General features: G+C 43.7%; 1 protein-coding gene across 5 annotated transcripts in view; it reads right to left on the bottom strand.

Moving 5' to 3' along the window:
• The window catches only part of SYT7 (synaptotagmin 7), a 218,510-nt gene that overhangs the window by 39,491 nt on the left and 157,276 nt on the right, over positions 1 to 21,743 (bottom strand). For 2 of the 5 annotated variants that reach the window (XM_083699292.1, XM_083699293.1), the window contains 2 exons: positions 21,085 to 21,447; positions 612 to 734 (listed from right to left, as the gene is read on the bottom strand). The exons of 2 other annotated variants lie outside the window; for them this stretch is intronic. In XM_083699292.1, the coding sequence (XP_083555418.1) occupies positions 612 to 734; positions 21,085 to 21,447 (486 nt within the window). The remainder of the gene's footprint in view (positions 1 to 611; positions 735 to 21,084; positions 21,448 to 21,743) is intronic. One more of the 5 variants, XM_083699294.1, reaches the window with a different exon arrangement.

The following is a 21,743-nucleotide window of genomic DNA, read 5'->3' as shown; positions in this document are numbered from 1 at the left end:
ACAGCAGCAGTGATATATTCTACACATGGTTTTTGTTTGTAATCATGAAATTAATTAACACGACTAAGCTAGGTCCATTAATTGCAATGGGTCCACTTGACCACCACCCTTAATTTATTATTATTGTCTTTTTACTGCCAGGAAGGCAGAGAGGCGCTTGTGGAATCATCTGCTTTGGGTGCCACTCAGCTTTGGGTATTATACACTTTAGCTCGGTGGGGTGGATACTCTTTGCCTCAGAGAGCAAAATGTATTGGCCCAACCCTGCACACTCCTCACACACTTACTATTGGACTGGACAGGGAAGAGAGAAGGAACTGGATGGAGCTGAAGAGATGTAAAATGGGGAGGGTTTATATGAGGATACATTCCCACCAGAGTACGCGCTTGTGAAAGGAATTGCCATTTTTTCCCAAAGGGAGCTGACCATCAGGGAGGAAATGAGGTTCCAAGCAGGAGGGAAGAATATTGCTAGACTGGCTTAGATGTTGCACCAGGCCCAACGCTGGAGCTTCTTTGATTTCCTGCACCAGCCTTCCAACTCTCACGAAGGACAGCCCCTCGTGAGGCTTTCTTTCCTCTTGCCGAAAGCCCCTGTCTCCTACTCATACCTCTTGTCCCCCTGAGAGTTCTGGTTCTGTTGGTTTCCAGTGGTTTGAAGATCAGGTATATTGGCAAAGTCGTCCTGTTCTGAAAGCCCCAAAACAAGGGACAACACCACCATGCGGCCTTCCCTGTCCAGAGGGGATCCAGCCAGGGGAGCGATGAGGCCCCAGGTTCAGTGAGCAGTAGGCAGGTTGAAAAACAACAGACAGACAGAAAAGAGAAAAAGAAGAACAGAGCATAAGAAATGAAACTGGAGAGAAAACAGCATCGTAGCACTACAATGAAAAGAGATTTTTAATATCTATCTGCTGTACAAAGCATTAAATCCTCAGGCTTTCTGGGTACAATTCAGAGGCGAGAGAGAGCACTGGAAGCAGATGAATCACCATGATACTGTGTAGGAAGGGCTGCACAAGACTGTGCCCTTGGAGTGTCTAAATGTGCAAATATCCTGGAGACAAAGCAAGGTTGCCATTATGGCCTCTTTTTTTGCATAGAACAGCAACTTCATCTGCCTACAGAGACATCGATTTATCCATAAACCACATGAATATGAACTTCAAAACAGACCAACATTATGAAGTTAGTCTTCTCCTGAAACTGTGGGTGTCTAACATGGAAAGACAGTGATGTGGATATTTCATCTAACGTCACCTCACCTCTGTATTAAGTAGTGATTCCATGTACTACACCCAGGTACTGATCTTAAGAAGCTGCTGCTGCTATGAGAGGCATGAGGGTGAGCTAAGATGACACTTCTGAAGATGAGGAGTGCCTAAAGTTTGGTGTAGAAGGCAAGACTGCCTGGTGACTTTGTGATATGCACATAATTAACACCGATTGTGACTCATTGCTGGATGGTACTTAAAGATGGTACAGGTTAGGAACAAGGAATGGAGGTTAGTGATCTCATTGCTACTATTTGTTCATGATTATCATTCTTTGAAACCAAAGATGGCTGCAGTAAGTGTCATTGTCGTTAGTTTGAAAAAGCAGCATCACACAAATAGCTGAACTATTTGCTGCTGTGTTGCACAGAATGTTAGCTTGCTGCTAGATTGTTGGTACAGCCATTAGGTGTGGTGGGGTTCTCAGCAACTAACAGCAGCATAGCTTTGCAGCAGGAGACTATCTGAGCTTCTGCTGAATGTGGAAGCTGTTGGAATTGTGCAAAAATGAGGTAGTATGGGATTAGAAACATTGAATGATTGCAGGTGATTGATAGTGGGCAACAGTAGCTGTTGAAGACAATGCAAAACAATGGCAGGGCTGTTTTTCTTTTTAAAATTTGCCGCTAGATGTATATCGACTGGAGCTTCAATTCTGTAATGTAAGCAGCAAGCTAGAGTGGCTGGAGCATTTATTTAATGCCTGATTTGAAAGTGGATCAGTATTGAACAAGAGGGATCCCTAAGGGAATCAATATACTGTATTTGCTCAAGTCTAATGCGCCATCGAATCTAATGCACGCCTCAATTTTCAGAACCTGGAAACCAAAAAAAGTATTTGCTGGCGAATGTAAATGTACCATCGAATCTAATGCACACCTTAATTTTTGCAATGTAATTTGGCCAAAAAAGGGAAGCATTAGATTCGAATAAATATGGTATACAGCAAATTGACAGTGACTGTTACAACTTTCAGTTCAGGGATTTCCTGGGAGAATTCCGTGTTTCCCCATTCACCCTGTGGTACAGGATGGAGAAACATGCTTAAATCCTTGGGACGAATTTAATCTGCGACTGCACTGAGTGATGTCATGGCAGTGTGAAACCCCACCAGCAGGGCACAGGTAGTCACTTTGAAGCATGACCCTTATAAACTTGTGTCAGCTTTGTGCTCATTTCTGCAGAGGGCCTGGGGGATTTTCAGATCTGAGCAGGAACAAGCTCCTTCTTTGTCTTTTTTTTTTTTTTTTTTTTTTTGGCCGTTGTTTGAAAGCAGCTGCCCTATGTGGCCCCAGGCTGTTGAGGGTGGTGCAAACAAGAAACAGTGCCACGACCCCAGTTCAAGTGCTGTGCCTCTCCCAACAAAGTGTGATGTACCCGCTCTCTGACATGCATGCACCGCTACTCATCACGCCTTGTGAAACCTTTCACATCTCTGAATTCAGAATGGGTCATTGCACTCATAAGACTGGAAAAGGTGCTGGGCAAAAAGCTCTGGGCAGGGAATCTGTGTAATTAGATTTGAAGCTGTTGAGCTGCATGTATGGGGGGAGATCAGATAAGCACGATGTTTGTGGAGTGAGAGAGAGCAAGAAATAGCAGGAATTGTGACAGGCCAAACAGCAGGCTGAAACCAAATATATCCAGGTAGGAGCATCATTATCTGTTCTTTCCTCTTTTCCCTCAGAGATTGAAGGATGTCTAATAAATAGATCATAATATAGTCCCTTTGATAGTAATCAGACAAGGTGCCTGGCTTCAATATTAAAATACAAAGCCACCTGAAGCTTGCTGCATTCTGGCTCAAATCTTGCTGCTGGCTTACAGTCTGACCTTGAGGAAAGACTAAGCCTATCTGTGCCTCATTTGATTTGCCCAGTCTGTAAACAGGAAGATTATGTGGAAGCTCCAATATTGAGAGAAATAATCCATGACAGCCAAAATGTTGGAAAGCAGAAGTTCTGAAGAACTGAAATCCTTCAGCTGAGCCTGTATGCTAAAAGTTGGACACTTTCCTGCTCTCTACTATGGCTGCAATCATAACCCCGCCACCCTGGGAGTAATCCCCACTGAATTCAGTAGGGCACCTCTGAGTAGACATGGTTGGGCCTTTTGGACCCAACTCTCCTCAAGCTGTTTCTATCCCAGAACGTACCCTGAAATTTCTGGATGGATTGGTTGCAGTCAGCTTGTTACAGCCAGGAAGTCAGGTGAATAAATGGAAATGAAATTGAGTATAAGAATTAGTTTTGCTGCGATAATATTGCCATGATTTTTCAGAAGGGCTTAGCCGAGAATGCATAAGAGTAATTTTCATGGGGAGATGAAATCTGTTCCCCCTCCTCTGAAAAGAAGAACATTTCGTTTTATGCAAGTTCACTTGATCATACAAACACAGCTGGCATGATGCACTCTGGTCTATTATCTTTGCTTTTCACATACTGTGGTCTGAATGATACTAATGGTTGGGAGTATTGAGATTCATAAAATGTGGCTGGACAAGATGACCTTCAGCTTTCACTCAGCATTCCATAGTTGTAGCAGCTTAGATTAGTGACTGCTCCCAGGACTCTGCCATTGTGGATTCATAGCCAAAGGGTCTAAATTACTGCAACAAATGGATATAATATGGGTTGGGACTCAGAATAATCTCATTTAACACTACCCAGGTATTTAAATGGATGCAACTACACACTTTCACATACACCCTGGAAGCTGTCAGCATCAGACAGTGGCTACACCCTGGGAAAGGCTTTGATTGGCTGGCTAGACCTCAGTGAGTTAGGGGCTTCCCCAGAGGATTAAGCGAACAGATCAATAGTGGGTCCAATGATCAAGAAGGCGGCTTCTGCACATGCTGCAGAGGGAAGTGAGGGGCAGATGGGTCTCATCAACCTGGAAAGATAACCCATCTAGGAATTGGAATACTCTGGTCCTAAATCTCCACTGCCTTGTGGGATATCTTTGGGAGGAGAAAAGATTAAGGACTAAGCCCTACACAAATCTGGAGTGGAGTCCCTAAGACAGTTGTATGCCTCCTTCCACTAACTCCTGCAGCCCAGCTGGTGCCAAATGTATTGCTCTGCTTTCCTTTGGACTACATCACTGAAGCCAAGAGGGGGGTCTCATTGCCTGGGCAGCATAGTCCCTGCCCTCTACACACTGCTCAGGCTTGTACCTTGGGGAGGTTACTTCAGTGCTGCTAACACAGCGGTTTGACTTCACCCACAGAGGCGCACGCCATTGTCTCCCGAAACAGACAGATGCCAGCAACAACAACTTTAGCAGCCTACTCAGATGTGTGTGTGTGGGGGGGATCATCTTAATTGCAGCTGAGTGCCTTGACTCTTTGCTTGCTCTTTCAAAGACCAATATGGCAAGCTGGGTGCCCAACACCCTTTGCAAACCACCCCATGTCTGTCATAGATCCAGGGTCTAATCTACCTGAACCGTCACTCTTCTTGCATTCAGTCCCAGCTCTGGGGTGGCCATAAATAGGAGCAGGCTAACTAGCTTTCACACTGGCACTTTGCTGGTAGACTGTGTAGATGGAATTAATGTGCATGTGAATCATACAGATCCCATTTTTGCATGCGTACTTTTGTGCACTTTCACAGACACTTGAGCACTTTAAGTTTAAATTTGTCTCAATGTTTCCCCATCCACACTGTGGGCGGTGCTCGAGCCCACTATTTGCACTATATCTGTTGTCCCTTGTGCCGCAGCATTCTGCACTACCTGCAGCTTCCAGATCAGGTGAAAGGAATGCCCCACATTGCACTGCACGCATCCAACCTTGAAGTCACCAATGCCTGAACTACTGTGGCCAAGCTCTCCCAGCCCAGGAACAGCCATGTCAAAATTGTCTCCCTTGTCAAAACAGGTAAAAGGTGCTTCTAGCCTCTGAGGCTCCCTGGGCCTCCAGAGACAAAGCTGAATCCCAAAATACTCCCGAACTGCATGACTGCTCCTTCAAGGAGAGTGCACCCCATTCAAGACAGGCAATTGACAAATTTCTCAGACATGGGAACCACTCACCCACAATGCCTCTACCTTGCCTGGATTCAAGCTCAGTTTATTTCCCCTCATCCATCCCATCACTGCATCCAGGCACTGGTCCAGAGCCCACACAGATTCTCCTGATTCAGATATTATGGAGAAACAAAACCGAATGTCATCAGCATACTGATGGCAATTTGCCCCCAAACTCACAATTACTTAATAATCCAGTTCCTAGCAAGCACTCTCCGGCCTTGGTGTTTAGCTGTGCAGCAGCAGCAGGGCCAACAGCAGATAAGCGCTTTAAGGTGTTGCAAACAGCTGAAGGTCCAACCTTGCTCTTTGGCCTAGATGGTAAATGGCAGGAAGTGCTCTCTACCGTATTCGGAGGGAGGTTCTGCAGATCAGAGGTGCCTGTGCCTCCACTAGGTCAACCAGCCTTTGCCCTGGCACTCCTGAGACACGTACTTTGGAAAAGAAAATCTGTTGGATTTCCAACCTGGTGGATCAGAAAACTTGCACTTCAATTTTAAAAAGGAAAAAAAAAAGAGAGGTAATTTTGGCCACTGTGAAACATGCTTGAAATGTTTGCTTTGGTGGAAGGTTTTTGCTGTGCCATTCTACAGACAAAACAACTTTTTTAAGGTCCAGGTGCACAATTAAGGGAATGCCTGCATGTATATCCAGAGCCCCATTTCTAGAATATACAGAGGGCACGGCAGTAGCAACTGAGGGGAAGAGTGAGAGCCTATCAGCACGTAACACCTCTGCCTATTTGTTATTGGGCCAAGTTCAAGGTGTTAGTATATAAAGCCCTTAATAGCTTGGGACCAGTTCACTTGCCTTATCCCATATGTGCCCATTAGACTGGCACTTTTACAGGTGTTGTTTAACACTCATTCTGAACTTGTAAGAAATTGATCTTTCAGTGTTGCAGCACGTACCATTTGGAACTCCTTGCCTGTTGACATCAGGCAGGCATCTTCACTGTATTCCTTCAGGTGCCTACTTAAAACATGTTTGTCTAGGCGAGCCTATTCAGATGTATAGAAGTTACCTGTGTTTTAGTTTTATAATTGTGTTGCTTTATTTATTTTTTAATAAATATGTTTGATACCAGTTTTCAACTGTGTTTTTTATTGATTATTTCAATATTCTATTTTATGTTGTTGTACATCACTAGAGGATTTTGATTTTTTCTATTTTAACAGCAAAATCCTATGCCTAGGATTGCAGCCTCCAATATATGTTTTGAGGATGACAAAGAGGGAAAAGGCCTTTTCTGTAATAACCCCCCTTAGCTCTTCTTCCCACTTATGGAATGCTCTCTCCAGGGAAGCTCACTTGGTGCTGACTGTCATTATTCTGGCATCAGACAAAGGTGTTTCTATTTTCCTGGGCACTTGGACAGTCTTGGGACTGTTTTTTCATGTTTATTCTTATATTATTCTTGGTTATTTTATGTTGTTGGATGATTTTCTGGATGAACATTTCCAGTACATTTGTATTGTTTTAATGGATCCTTTGTTGTATATTTATATTTTGCATTTTATTGCTTTGTATTGTAAATTGCTTCAGGACTTCTTTTTGAAACAATGTACTAATCTAAACTAACTAAATGATACATGCATTTGATTGACACATATACAACACATCTATAGGATTATTGGTGTATGCCTTGGGAATTTCAAACTGATAAATAGGCTACAAACACATTATTATTATTATTATTATTATTATTATTATTATTATTATTCACAACAGATTTCCAGGTGGTTTCTACTCTACTGTTGAATAATGGTTGAAAGCAGCCTAGAGAAAGAAAAAGTTTTGGCTAAAGATGAGACTTCCCATTTGGCTCTGGGACCACTGTCAACTCCAGTAGAAATGACCTTTACAGGGCAGTGTAAGATGCAGACCAACCTCTTTGCTTTGAACCTTCATTTGTAAAGGGTGAAAGGAAATGGCAAAGTGTGCTAGCTCCTCATCGCATCCGCACTGAGGTTAAATGGTTTTGCAGTCATGCAAGTTAACAGTTTGCTTCCTTTCCCATTTACTTTTCTGTTACAGAACCACTCTATTCCACCCCCCTGCCCAGTTAAAGGCGTTTCTTTCTAATGATTTCCAAAGGGGTAGCAATGTTAAGTCTGTTGTGGCACAAACAGCAGAGACTTGTGACACTGTAAAGACTAGTTATGGCATAAGCTTTTGTGGACTAGAGTCCACTTCAGGAGGTGCTTCAATGAGTTTCACGTTCAGAAATACCACGTGGTATAGCCCTACTAACACGGTACCGAATAGTACAGTCCTCCTGAAGGGAGAATCATGCTTCAGCACTTCCCCTTTGCAACCCCGCCCCAAACCCACCAGAAACATCAAAGGGTAAAGGCAAAGCACCAATCCTTCCCCCTTAAGTACACTATATTTAAATGGTATAAGCTTTTGAACATGAGGCACTTGCTTACACCCAAAGTTCCGAATCTAAAGTGATACTGGGAATGTTATGAAAAGTGAATATGGAGGAAGCAGGATGCAAATGCGGGGGCTATCATGGTCTGTGGTACACCGAGAAGCCTCGCTCACCAAGTCTTGTGTTCCTTGGCTTCAAAATAAAGCCCAGCAATTGTTCACAGATCACTTCACTGACCTCAGCAAAAGCTGTGGAGACCAAGAAAACGTCTGCTATAAATAGCTTAAATGCTGTTCTGTAGGCACTGTTTGCTGCCAGCCAACACGCAGTCATCTCCACCTTCTGTTCTACAAGGACGACAATCACATCTACGTGATGGTGTCACTCTTCAGTAGCGTGCCTAGCAAATGTGTGTGTGATGAATTCAGAATGGTGGCCCCTCTGTTCTATGAAAGCACCAACATTCCCGTCTACAGTGAACCAATTGGCAAGGCTCACTATAATATCCCAACTGGTTTTTGTTTTTGGTTGTGCGGGGGAAAGAATGCAGCAGAAAGGCAAAGGTAAAGGCAAAGGACCCCTGGACAGTTAGGTCCATTCAAAGGCAACTACGGGGTTGCGGTGCTAATCTTGCTTTCAGGTCAAGGGAGTTGGCGTTTGTCCACAGACAGCTTTCCAAGTCATGTGGCGATCATGACTTAACCGCTTCTGGTGCAATGGAACACCAGAGCGCATGGAAATACCGTTTACCTTCACAACACAGCAGTACCTATTTACCTACTTGCTCTGGCATGCTTTCGAACTGCTAGGTTTTTAGGAGCTGGGACAGAGCAACGGGAACTCATTCCGTTGCAGGGATTCGAACCGCCAGCCTTCAGATTGGCAAGCCCAAGAGGCTCAGTGGTTTAGACCACAGCGCCACCCGCGTCCCTTATGGCAGTAAGGTATTACTCTCTGCCCATGTGAACCTACCATGAAAACCTACCAAGGTGAGAAAGAAGAATCTCAGGAAAACTTGCCCCTGCTAGCCTTGGCATGAAACAGTATGGGGTTGACAAGGGAAGCTACTCTAAACCATTTACTGACTATTACCTCTGAGTAATCCAAAGAGCTATATCTGCACAACAATCCACTCAGTTCCACTGCATGACGTGGGAGTGGGTATAATCACTATTATTTAAAACCTGTGGTCCTGCCTCAGAAATCTCAAAGTACTGTCTAGATCTCATTAATGCCCTTGAAGCGACATCTTATCTCTAGCCAGATGTCTGATAGGTGCTGGACAGTTAGTTCTGTTTCATCAGTTTCTATTGAAGAAATGAATTGTTATACATACCACTAGTTTTGCAGTGGACAGACTATGGGTCTGTCCACATGGCAGTTTACAATAGATTCAATGCATCCCAAACATGCATGTTTTTCACATAGTCCTCATTCAAGTGGTAAAGGTAAAGAGACCCCTGACAATTAGGTCCAGTCGTGAACGACTCTGGGGTTGTGGCGCTCTAAAGGCCAAGGGAACTGGTATTTGTCCGCAGACAGTTTTTCTGGGTCATGTGGCCAGCATGACTAAGCTGCTTCTGGAGAAACCAGAGCAGTGCACGGAAACACCGTTTACCTTCCTGCCAGAGCAGTACCTATTTATCTACTGGCACTTTGACGTGCTTTCGAACTGCTAGGTTGGCAGGAGCTGGGACCGAGCAATGGGAGCTCACCCCATCATGGGGATTCGAACCACCAACCTTTCAATCGGCAAGCTCAAGCAGCAGAGTGGTTTCACCCACAGTGCCATCTGCGTCCCCTTCAAGTGGTAGCCTGTACTTTTTCTCCATTTAATTTGGATTTTCCCAATCCATGGATAACATAGCAAGGAGGGGGGGACAAAATTGCATGCTATCTAAGCATTGATGCACTGAAGCACACTGTGTGAGTAGTCTGTTTTATTTTTGTTTTTTAAGTGTGCATGGGAATTTTTGTTGGGCATTGCCTATTGTCATACCCCATACTTCCATTTGCTCATCATCTGAGCACAAACTAACAGTTTTGACTCCACGAACCGAAAGGAAAAGATGCGGTGTGCCTATTGCCACCAGTTGTGGCCAAATGCATGTGCATTAAGCCAGCTGTTTTGTGCAGAACTGCTGTATAAAAAAGAAAAACGGCATTTGCAAGAACAGGAGGTGGGAAGAGAATGGCAGAAGGAAAAAGAAAAACAATGTCTCAAGATTCGTCTCCCCTAAATTGCTCTCTCCGTCCTGCCTTGGGTATGAAATGTACTGTTTATGCGCTTCCACGTTTACAATCTCCTGTGAGCTGCATGGTGGTCTTCTGTGTTCGGGGGAACAGTCAGGAGATGTCCATGACTCTGCCTGCCCAGCCATTCTTTGCACTAGTGAGGCACTCCCTGATGGGCTGCTGGCCCTCTGCCTGGGTATGACATACAAACATATATTTTTATTTTTTGAAACTGCTGTTTGCTCAAATCAGGTAAAGAAGTATTTAATTCATATATAAAAAGGGTTGTTTTCCCCACTGTGAATTATGGTTGAAACTTATCTTTGGTGAATGTATTTCATAGCACCATTCCACAGATAAAACTTTTTTTCCCTTAAAGGGTTTGTGCACAGAGGTAAACAGAGAACTGTGTGTATGCCCACAATGGATTTTAGGTTTCTGAAACTTCTGGAGGACAAGGAAGTAGTAACTGTGTGTGTGTGTGTGTGTGTGTGTGTGTGTGTGTGTGTGTAGGGGGACGACAACAAAATTCAGCACAAATATTTCCGATAAAGAACCACCCATTAGTGTGGATGGGAAACAAGCACACAGGGGAAACTCAAATCTCCACAACTCGCGTGTGCATTAGCACCCTGGTGTGTACACAACCTTAATTCTAAAGTTGGAGTTGCACTGATTGTGGTTTCCAGTTGCTTGCCTTTCTTCTATATGTTCCCCCTTTTCTTTTTGTTAACTTTGCAACACTTTAGAATTCTAAACAAAAAGTGGGGGGAAGCTATGATCCTTGCTTCAGACAGTGAACATTTTCACCCACGGAGTGCTCCGTGCTACTTTGAACGGATGACACAGCCTCATTATTTCAGCCTCCCACAGGCTCTGGGGTGTGTGTGCGCGTTAATAAATGCATTTGCATTAAAAGGCAAGGAGTGATGTAAAAACAAGTTTTTACAAGAAAACAAAACAAAACAAAATGTAAAGGACTTTCTGGGGGTGGGGTCAGGGTGATGGAACTAAAAGGAAGTGGCTTCTTGAGAAAGAACAACAATTGGGCTGATTAGCTAGTTCGCATTCTGTGGGTACATTTTTCAACCAATTAAGGCTGAAATAAGCAAATGGTGCTGTGCAAACAGAGATGTCCGGAATCCTCTAGAGATAAAATGAGACTCATCTTTAAATCAAGAATCACACAAACCAAGCAAGAGGTTTATGAAGCTGCATATGAAGATCTTTTCATTTTAAACTAGGGCATCTTCTGTGGTGCAGGTGATGTGGCTCAACAGGAAGGTGTATGTGTAAAATTAAAGAAATGTGGCAAGGTATTAGAATTCATAGAACCAGGACCAGTATGCAATGAATTCAGAAGTCAGCTAGTCTAACCTACTACTGATGAGCTTGTTACAGCTGGGACATGTGTGCCCCAGAACTAAGTGATACTTGTGGCTTTGCTCAACAGGTAACAATGCAATGTGTATGGGACTGCAAGCACAACACAGAAAGCAGACATTGGTTTAAGTGGGCTGACCTACCTGACTGGAGATTATTTGTATGCATGGAATTGAAAAATGTGAGAACTCTTTTATGTATGATAATGCTTAATTTGCACCTCACTATTTGCCAATACAGTGGTACCTCAGGTTAAGTACTTAATTTGTTCTGGAGGTCCGTACTTAACCTGAAACTGTTCTTAACCTGAAGCACCACTTTAGCTAATGGGGCCTCCTGCTGCCGCCACGCCGCCGGAGCACGATTTCTGTTCTCATCCTGAAGCAAAGTTCTTAATCTGAAGCACTATTTCTGGGTTAGCGGAGTCTGTAACCTGAAGTGTATGTAACCTGAGGTACCACTGTAGTTAACGAAGGCACACACCTCATAGCCTCGGCAAGAACAAAAGCCTACTTCTGAGTGGCACTGCTCCACTGATCATTTAATCAACAGCCATTTGCATCTTGTCCAAACAGTGTCTACCGCTACTGTTTTGTGCTCGGCACTCAAGTTCCAAGTTGTCCTTATTGGTTCTTGCCCATTTACCTGTTGCTCCCTAAAGACATTCAGTTGTCTTGAATCAGGAAACCCAAAAAGGTCCCATGCCTCTGGCTGCTTAGCAACACCTTTTGTTAGAGAATCCTGCCCCTCCTCTAACCTCTGTCAGATCCCATCACCTATTATTTCAAGCATCCCTTCCCCTCAGGAATTATTGCTATGTTCAGGCATTCACTTGAACATGTGAACATTCAAACTATGGATTTAGTAGTTACTGGGATTTTATCCCTTCCTTTTCTCACATTTTCTTAGTTTCCTTAATATGACCCTTCTTCTGCCTTCCATTTGGACATCCCCCCTTGGTGCATTTAGACCTCCAGTTTAACTTGCCAGATTGCGCTATAAGGAGCAGGGAGCAGTACTACTAATCATAGGACTCCCTGCCTCCTCCTGTTCCTGTCTCTGCCACATAAACAAGTATAAAGGATTGATCCAGGCAACATGGGTTTGGGCAGCCTCTGTTAATCACTCTACATTTGAACTCTACATTTTACTCTTTTGTAAATATTGGGTTTGGCACTTGAAGCCCCAAAACCATTTAATGCATTGATCACCATTTAATTCTGTAAACAACAGGAACATTTTCAATTTTAAACTCATAATTGGGACTCAGTGATTTCTGCTAATTCCCCAAAATAATTAAAAGCAAGTAAAGGTGCTAAGCAATATTCCCCCGTTGTGTACAGCGAGAGCTCTGGATTACAGTTCCCAAATATTATACTTCATGGTCACATGTATAACTCACACATTTGGGTAATGCATTTTGAGACAACTGCAGGCAGGGTAACAAACCTATCTAAAATACAGTGCTATGTCTATAACAGCCCTACCATTGATCAACCACATATGCTAATCTGGACCACTGTGTGCTATAGTCAGACAAAGGATGGACTGCATAATGTTGCAAATAGGTTCAGATGACCCTAATAAGTGTATTTGATACAGGACACATATTTACAGAGTAAGACCTTTCAAGAGCTGTGGAATAGCCTCTCCACACAGGTCGACACCTAATACCTACTCAAAGGTACTTTCAGCACCAGGCAAATACCTCATTGTTGTTTTAGTAATTTTAAATTATCTTGTAGCTTTGAATGCTGTCAGGTGGGTGTGGTTGCCATGAGGTCACAAGGACATCGGGTGACCCATACAAAGGCAAAGGGCTCTGAAGGCACTGTTGATCCGCTGGTTGGGGGCACTAGCAAATCTCTGCTTTTTCAAGCGCCACTGTGATCATTTTCTCTTGCAAAGGAACAGGGCTTTGCGGGCACCACCAATCAGCTGTTAGAACTGCCTGCAAAACCCTTTCAGCAGGGAGGTACATCAGTTTACATACCTTACACCTAATTTCATATATGATGTCATATGTAGAGCAAGTTGGCGTGGCTTTGCCAAAATGGCCTTGCAGAACAAATAGGCAGGCCTGGCTAGCCCAATTAGGCCTGTGGGCTTGAGGGTCCCCACCACTGCTTTCAACCCTATTTTTGTTTTTGCAGTTTTATTTTTTTGCAGCTCTATTTTCTTGCAACTGACTTGCCCAACCCTTGCCCTGCTAAGTGGCAGCAGCACTGCAATTGGGAGGGCAGTGCCCCACCACACTGAGTGCTCCTGCTGACCTTAACGGATATTGCTTTAATGTTGCATTTTGTCTTATTTGTTTTTTACAGTTTATTTTTTTTAGCGGCCCAAATACATTTTTGTTACGGAATAGCCTATAAACAGGCCAAATACATAAAATAAACAATTACAAGTATAAGCTGGCTGAAAAAAATATGGAAATCTTTTAGAAGTTAGGTGTGAGTAAAAGCCATGCCAGGGAAACTTTATTGGGTGCCAAGTCTAAAAATAATTAGAGAGTTTGCATGTTACATTAATTCATAAAGGTAAAGGTAAAGGGACCCCTGACCATTAGGTCCCATGGCGGATGACTCTGGGGTTGCTGTGTTCATCTCGCTTTATTCACCGAGGGAGCCGGCGTACAGCTTCCGGTCATGTGACCAGCATGACTAGGCCGCTTCTGGCAAACAAGAGCAGAGCACGGAAATACCATTTACATTCCCACCGTAGCGGTACATATTTATCTACTTGCACTTTGATGTGCTTTCGAACTGCTAGGTTGGCAGGAGCAGGGACCGAGCAACAGGAGCTCACCCCGTTGCGGGGATTCGAACCGCCGACCTTCTGATTGGCAAGTCCTAAGCTCTGTGGTTTAACCCACAGTGCCACCTGCGTCCCGCTGTGAATTATAGTAAACTATAATTCATATAGTAAACTATAATTCATGTTAAAAATTGTTTGCTTTAAAGTTCCTGCAAAACTCCTTCTCAGCTGCTGCTGCTGCTGCTGCTGCAGTATAGAGAAATAAGCCAGAATCTGGCTAATCATCCAAACCTGGGCTCATGACTCTGGACTCTCTTAAGAATATCCCACGCTGTGGTGCAAAGCTCCCTCCAGCGCCCCCTCACCATTTCCCAGAGTATTTTAGGGAGGACAGCGCTGCCAGCAGGGCTGAAGGAGGCGGGCAGCAGCTGGGGGGAGACTCCTCCAGAGGGGAAGAGGTGGAGGCTGGACGTGGCGCCACCTGGCTCAGCTGGCCGCTTCGTGCCACAGTGGCCACAGCAGACGGAGGCTCCGGGTGCGGGGCTGCTTCAGCACGGCATGGTGGAGGCAGGCGAGGGCGGCAAGCTGATGCCGGGAAGCGCCACATCCAGCCTCCACCTCTTCCCTGACGCTCTCCAGAACTTGGTGCCCTGGCACCCCACACTACTAGCCTCTATGGGTCATGACTTCCGCCCCACCAAGCAAACCAAGAATGGTAAGCACGCTGCTTCTTTCCATTAAACCACAGTTTTTGACTATAGTTTTATGTGAAATGGAAACTCAGCCACTATAATGAGCCTAATTAAATCATGATAATCACTGTACAGATAAATCGTTGTAGTTTGTTCTTTTCAGCTGAAGACTGCAAAATTATTTATATAACCCCAAATCAATTAAACACTGCAATCTGCTGCTGGAGATCTTTGACCAAAGCATTTCATTACAGTCCCATTTACGCAGAGGTCAGTTCAATCCAAAACAGGCTTTCTACTCTCAGCTCAAGTCGGGCTGCAGACACTACTTGCTTTGGTTGCGGATGCAGAGAAGAAAAGGAGGAAGTTAGAAGTGTGTGCGCAGAAGCAGGGGAGATGCCTCATACAGCTTAAGACCAATGTTTCCTTCCCAAATCTGCTTCTTAGCATTCAGAAATAGATAACATCTGGAGTATGTGAGCTAGTGCCCAGAAACAGGAAGGAAGAATAGTTGCTCTTTCTTATTTTAATTAATTGACAAAATTTATATACTGTTTAATTGTAGTGTAAAGGTAAAGGTAAAGGGACCCTTGACCATTAGGTCCAGTTGTGACTGATTCTGGGGTTGTGGAGCTCATCTCGCGTAAAGCTTCCGGGTCATGTGGCCAGCATGACTAAGCCGCTTCTGGCGAACCAGAGCAGTGCACGGAAACGCCGTTTACCTTCCCGCCAGAGCGGTACCTATTTATCTACTTGCACTTGGACGTGCGTTTGAACTGCTAGGTTGGCAGGAGCAGGGACCAAGCAATGGGAGCTCACCCCGTCGCAGGGATTCGAACCGCCAACCTTCTGATTGGCAAGTCCTAGGCTCTGTGGTTTAACCCACAGCACCACCTGTAGTAAGTTGTAGTAAATTGTAGTGTAGTAAGTGCTTTATAAGGAATAGTAAAATTATCAATAAAAATGGTTAAAATCAATTAAAAACATTAAGGATAATTTAAATAACAGTAAAAGAAATTAAAACATGTCAGCACCTATGGTTCTGGATGGGCTTGCCTAAACAAAAATGTTTCAAGCACATGCTTGAACAGCAGAGGTACCTGACTGGTGTCAACAGGCAAGGAGTTCCATAGTTGTAGGTGCTGCCACGCTAAGAGATAATATTTGTACAACTGTGTAACAAGTATTACGTGGCACCTGTAACTGTCGGTTCCACAAAGCCACATAAATAGGGCTAGAAGAAATACTGCCTAGCTCTGGCTTAGCAACACTGGCTCTGAGAGGTACCCACCTAGCTATTCCCTAAAAACTTCCATGGGGTAAAATTCTACAGCCTTCCTAAGCAGCCCATGTTCCATTGCTCAGCTGCTTTTATAGCTCCGCCAGTGTTTTACTTAAATATTTCCTGGAGCAAATTCCCCCTTGCGTATTATCCAATCTTCCCTGAATCTTTTGAGGAACTCCCAGTCTCTTCCAACATACTTTTGAATAACATGCCCCCTCTCTCCCTAACATTCCTGTCACTAGGCTATAAATTTATCAGTTGCCTTCAGCCCTTCCTCATACAATTTGCCTTCCAAAACTGTTGTCATCCTTATAGCCATAGATTTTTCCCTCTGAATTGTTTCTAATTTCTGTGTCACAGAGATGCCGCAGGCTCAACAGCAGTTTGGCAGGCTTTATAGCATCAGCTGAATACCACTACTGTTTATTAACTCTTACTGAGAGTGTCTATACGACCAAAGACTACAGAAGCTAAAAGCAACTGATCATGTCCCTCTGAGCTCAGGAGAGTACAGTGGTACCTTAGGTTACATACGCTTCAGGTTACAGACTCTGCTAACCCAGAAATAGTGCTTCAGGTTAAGAACTTTGCTTCAGGATAAGAACAGAAATCGTGCTCCAACGGCGCAGCTGCAGCAGCAGGAGGCCCCATAAGCTAAAGTGGTGCTTCAGGTTAAGAACAGCTTCAGGTTAAGAACAGACTTCCAGAACGAATTAAGTACTTAACCCGAGGTACCACTGTATTATCAAAGCGACTTAACCGCCATTAGTGGTAAGGGAACAGCACCAATATACTAGTGGTTTTATCTAGCATCAACTTTTATAAAGGAGCTGTCACATAAATGACTTTTGCTTAGTTTTTTATTGATATTTGGACCTCCTGTGCAGCCATGATTCCACTTTTGTTGAGTACACACCTCTTCCCTGCTCCTTTCCTGGAACTTATAATTACTTAAATCCTCCTTATTTTAACCCAGTGCACCTACAAATGCAAAAGTGTTGAGGAGCTTTTTTCAAATGAGATTCTAAGTCCTGCATTGAGAGGTAATTGGGACACTCCTGGCTATAATGTTAAACCAACTGACTCAGGAGCAATTCCCATGGAATTCAATAGGATGTGTACCTCTGTGTGGTTAGGATCATACTGTAAGTGAGTCAACCTGTTATGGACCTAAGGGATCATGTACACTGGAGATGTTGCTTCTTCAGCTAATTAAAAGGAGGTCCTAGCAAGATCCCAGGTGGTAGATTCTAGGAAACTTATGTGCCCTTGTCCTACTTATTTGTCCTTTATTTGGCTTTATTGTGAGCTTAGTGCCATGTTGAATTTTTCTTTGATGCTCTGTCTTAGCACACTTTATCCTAATCATGGACTTTTGAACCAATGGAAAATATTACCTAAGCTTCTTAGCACTGCTGCTCAACAAACTATCTTTTGCAATGTTTTGACATTCTACATACTTTTATGGTGTTTTTAAAATAAAAACTCTAATTTTATTTTACTTTATTCTTCATCCATTAAATGCAATTTTTAAATAGGCAATATTCATTTGGCTCACCTTATTCCAATGTTACTCATGGTAGCCTTATCATTACTGTGATTTGGTAAACACATGCTCTCAAAGAGGGAATGGCCGGGCAAGGAAACATTCCTGAGCAGTAAGTATAGTGCTTTTGCCTGCTTTGGAGTTAGTGATAAAATGATGGCAGCCACACCCATGTGGGTTGAGGAAGTAGCACAAAAATGTCATGAGATTAGCCTGGTTTTGGCTTCATTTAAAATATCACAGCTAAGAATGCTAAAGTAAAAGGAAAAACAATTATTTGTCCATAGTCCCTTTTGTGAGGTCCCTGATCACACACACTGCCTCAGATAACTATTTGGGTGGTATTCCACTCTGTGTAGCTCTATGTAATTTGTAAATCCATGCAGAAACCACACACAGCACCAATGGCATTCATAATAATAATAATAATAATAATAATAATAATAATAATAATAATTCCTCCCAGTAGCACCTTGGAGACCAATTAAGTTTGTTATTGGTATGAGCTTTTGTGTGCATGCACACTTCTTCAGATACACTGAAACAGAAGTCACTAGACCCTTATATATAGTTAGAGGGTAGGGAGGGGTATTACTCAGAAGGGTGGTGGGAATGGGTGATTGGCTGATAGGTGTGGTAAACCTGTTGACGACTGTTAATGACTGCAATTGGTCTTACAGGAAAAAGCAAGGGGTGAGATGGCTAAAAATAGCTTTATCATGTATAATGAGATAAGAATCCAAGGGTCTGGTGACTTCTGTTTCAGTGTATCTGAAAAAGTGTGCACACGAAAGCTCATACCAATAACAAACTTAGCTGGTCTCTAAGATGCTACTGGAAGGAATTTTTTAATTTTTTGTTTCGACTATGGCAGACCAACATGGCTACCTACCTGTAACTAAAATAAAGTAAGAGTTGTTAAGAGTCGCCAACAGGCTCATCACAGCTATCTGCCAATGACCCATTCCCACCACCCTTCTGAGTAATACCCCTCCCCACCTTCTCACTATATAGAAGGGTCTAGAAACTTCTGTTTCAGTGTATCTGAAGAAGTGTGCATGCACACGAAAGCTCATACCAAGAACTAACTTAGTTGGTCTTTAAGGTGCTACTGGAAGGATTTTTTTTTTGTTTTTAAAATAAAGTAACTTACTGTTAATCATATGTGCTGTTAATCATATATACTGTTAATCATATATATATGAGAGTTTGTGGTTGAGCTGGGAATCTTACGATCTCTTGCGGCTGTGCCTGGCCCACAGCTATCCTTCTTCCAAATTCTCACCATGGACTTCCTTAGCCGCGCTGAAAAATCCCACCAACTGAAGAGTATAATGCCCTCCCTGAAGCTTAAACACACCACAACGTCAATTCCCTATGTACCATTCACATGAATGGCTAATTGTAAAAATTACTACAAGCATGGGCAAATATTGGCTCACGTTATGGCAAAGAATCCCCCCCTGCAAGGAAGTAAGGGACATTGTCAAATTCCTAGATAAGGTGACAGTGAAGGCTTCAGCTTAACCATTGGCGCCTGGAATTTAGAAGCTGTCACCAACAGGGAAAGTATTTAAGACAGATTAAAAATCACACGCTTCAAGCCGCTCTGACAAAGCTGACTTTACAGATCACAGCAAGGAGGATCTGAAGGACCGATAGGCAGGGATTTGGTGGATAAAAAGACCAAACCCCTGTTTGTGAAGGGGAACTGAAGAGTCACCTCTTTCTGGGAGGGTTTGTCAGCTTTGCAGTGATGTAAAGAAAACCTCGGTGCAGGAGAACGGAAGAAGAGAAAATCTCTCCTTAATGTTTCAAGGCAGGTTTCTCCCGTAAAGAGGCAACATTTGTGCTGGGGGCTGTGCGCTAGGTTGGGATGTGGGGAGACTGGGTTCAAATCCCTGCTCAACCATGAAACTCCTAAAGTGGCCAAGGGTCCATCATTTGCAAATTCCATTTGAACTTTTGGGGATGGGATGCATTCACCCACTTTGCATGCCACATTCCCCAGTTGCTCAGCTCAAGCAGAAACCTGCACTCATGGGCTACAATATTAACATAGCTGTGGAATGGAAGAAATTAGAAGGTCATCTAATCCAGTCCTTATGCTGAGACTGGATCTCTGTATATAAAGGATCTATTTCCATTACACTGTGCCAAGGGCTAAGAGTACATGGGTCCAGGCTGTGTCATGGCAGAAGTGACCATGGGGCAAAACAAACATAATAACATCAAATGTTCTTATTTTCAGAAAGGATAACAATTGAACCATTATGTTTGTTAAATGAAGAGGAGAACAGCTCTCCCCATATGAACTGACCCAGCCCCTGCAATTATCATCTGAGGCCCTTCTTCCTGTGCCTCGCCTGTGAGAGGTCCAGAAGGTTACAACATGAGAACGGGTCTTTTCTGCAGTGGCTCCCTGCTTGTGGAATGCTCTCCCTGGTGCCTTTGTTACTTATCTTTAGGTGCCAGGGGGAAATATTCCTCTTCTCCCAGGCCTTTGGCTGATTAAACAATCTGTGGCCTTTTAAAATGTGTGTGTGTTGGGGGTGGTGGTATGGTTCTTGTTTGTTACCACAGTGTGTATTTTTGTGTTTTTATATTGTAAACCATCCTATGATCCTTGGATGAAGGGCACTATATAATAATAATAATAATAATAATAATAATAATAATAATAATAATGGTTGTAGCTGGAGATTCCACTGTATGTAATTAGAAAGCTGAGGAACCCAACAAAGCAATGGCTACTAGAATAATTCCAACATGGAAGAAGACAGAGAAGGAGACCCTTATAGGTTAAGCTAGTCCTTCTCTGCACCTCATATCAGATTAGGAATAGACAAATTTCTCCACTTTGTTTTTCTCACTTTGAATTTTTCCAGTCTTATTATGCCACATTTCCACATCCATTTGTGATTTTAAAAAATGAAGTTCTCCTAAAAATTCATCAACATTTTAGTGTACATTTCTTGTAACATACCTGTTTTTGTACCCAATTTTGTATTCTAATACAGACATTTTTAAAGCATTTTTTCAGAATGTCATGCATTTTGATACTTTCACTAATATATGCATAATTTCTGCACACTTTCCCCTAATATACATTTTTTTGTACACATTTTGGGTGGCAGAATTGCATAAAAAAATCCAGAGAAGTATGAATTCTGAAGGACAGCTGTGTTTCAGGTTGCAAAGTGTTCCGAGAAGGGCAAATTGGGTGGCTTCACATTGAAATGCGAACCGATCCAAATAAGAAGATTAGAGTTTGGAATGTGAAACTGGGCAGTTTGGGTGGTGTCTAAGGGGAGAAGGAGATTGCTGATTCTTCAGCTGGTGATGAGCTAGCTGCATGACAGTACGAGCTGACTGTCTCACACACACTGCAGCCTTCGGGGGGGGGGGGGTGTCAACTGCCTGTCTCAACAGAGGGCTCAAAACTAATGGAGCAACAAACAAGTGCAAGAACATGCAGAGAGAAAAAGAGAAAGATAACTTACAGGAAAGACTTCATATCCAAGCCTCGATTCCGAATCTGCCCCACCATATGGTCCCAGCTCCCAGGATTGGAGCGGCTACGACCACCACCTGTCCTGTGCTTGGAGCCAGCAGGGGTCCCTTGCCGTGACTGCGCGCTCCGACAGCCCCGGGGATTGCCACTGGTGGAGGTGGTGTGGGACTGCAGGTGGCCCAGGCTCTGGCTGGTGGTGGGCTGGCTGTGGTTGGGTTTCTGGTGCTGGCTGAGTGGCTGTTGGAGACTCTGCTGGCGCATGAGGGTGCGCGGGCGCTGGCATTTCGGGTCTCCTGCTGAGGTGGGGATATACTCAAGGGTAGTGGCTGTGGACATGGTGGAATCCTCAAAACTTAGGGAGGTGAAGGGCGAGGGAAAGGAGAAAAAGGAGAAGAAGGTAAAGGGGCAAAATTGGAGGAAGGAAAAGCAGATAGTTAGAGAGAAGATGCCCCAGCACAGCACTCTCTCTGCCAGGCACCTTCGGAAGCAGCAAACCGTCATTTGGGGTTGCAGCTGCACCTCAGCTTCTCCAGCAGCATGGAGCCCCCGCCCTGTAGCCATTTTGCGGCCTTCCTTGCTTGTCAGTCCTTGAGCTCAGTGTGAGATTGCCTGCGAAGTGACTTCTCCTCTCCGTGCTCCTTTGCTTGT

The sequence above is a fragment of the Podarcis gaigeae genome (assembly GCF_964106915.1).
Source record: "Podarcis gaigeae genome assembly, chromosome: 1".
NCBI lineage: Eukaryota > Metazoa > Chordata > Lepidosauria > Squamata > Lacertidae > Podarcis > Podarcis gaigeae.
This window is presented reverse-complemented; position numbering and strand designations above follow the sequence as displayed.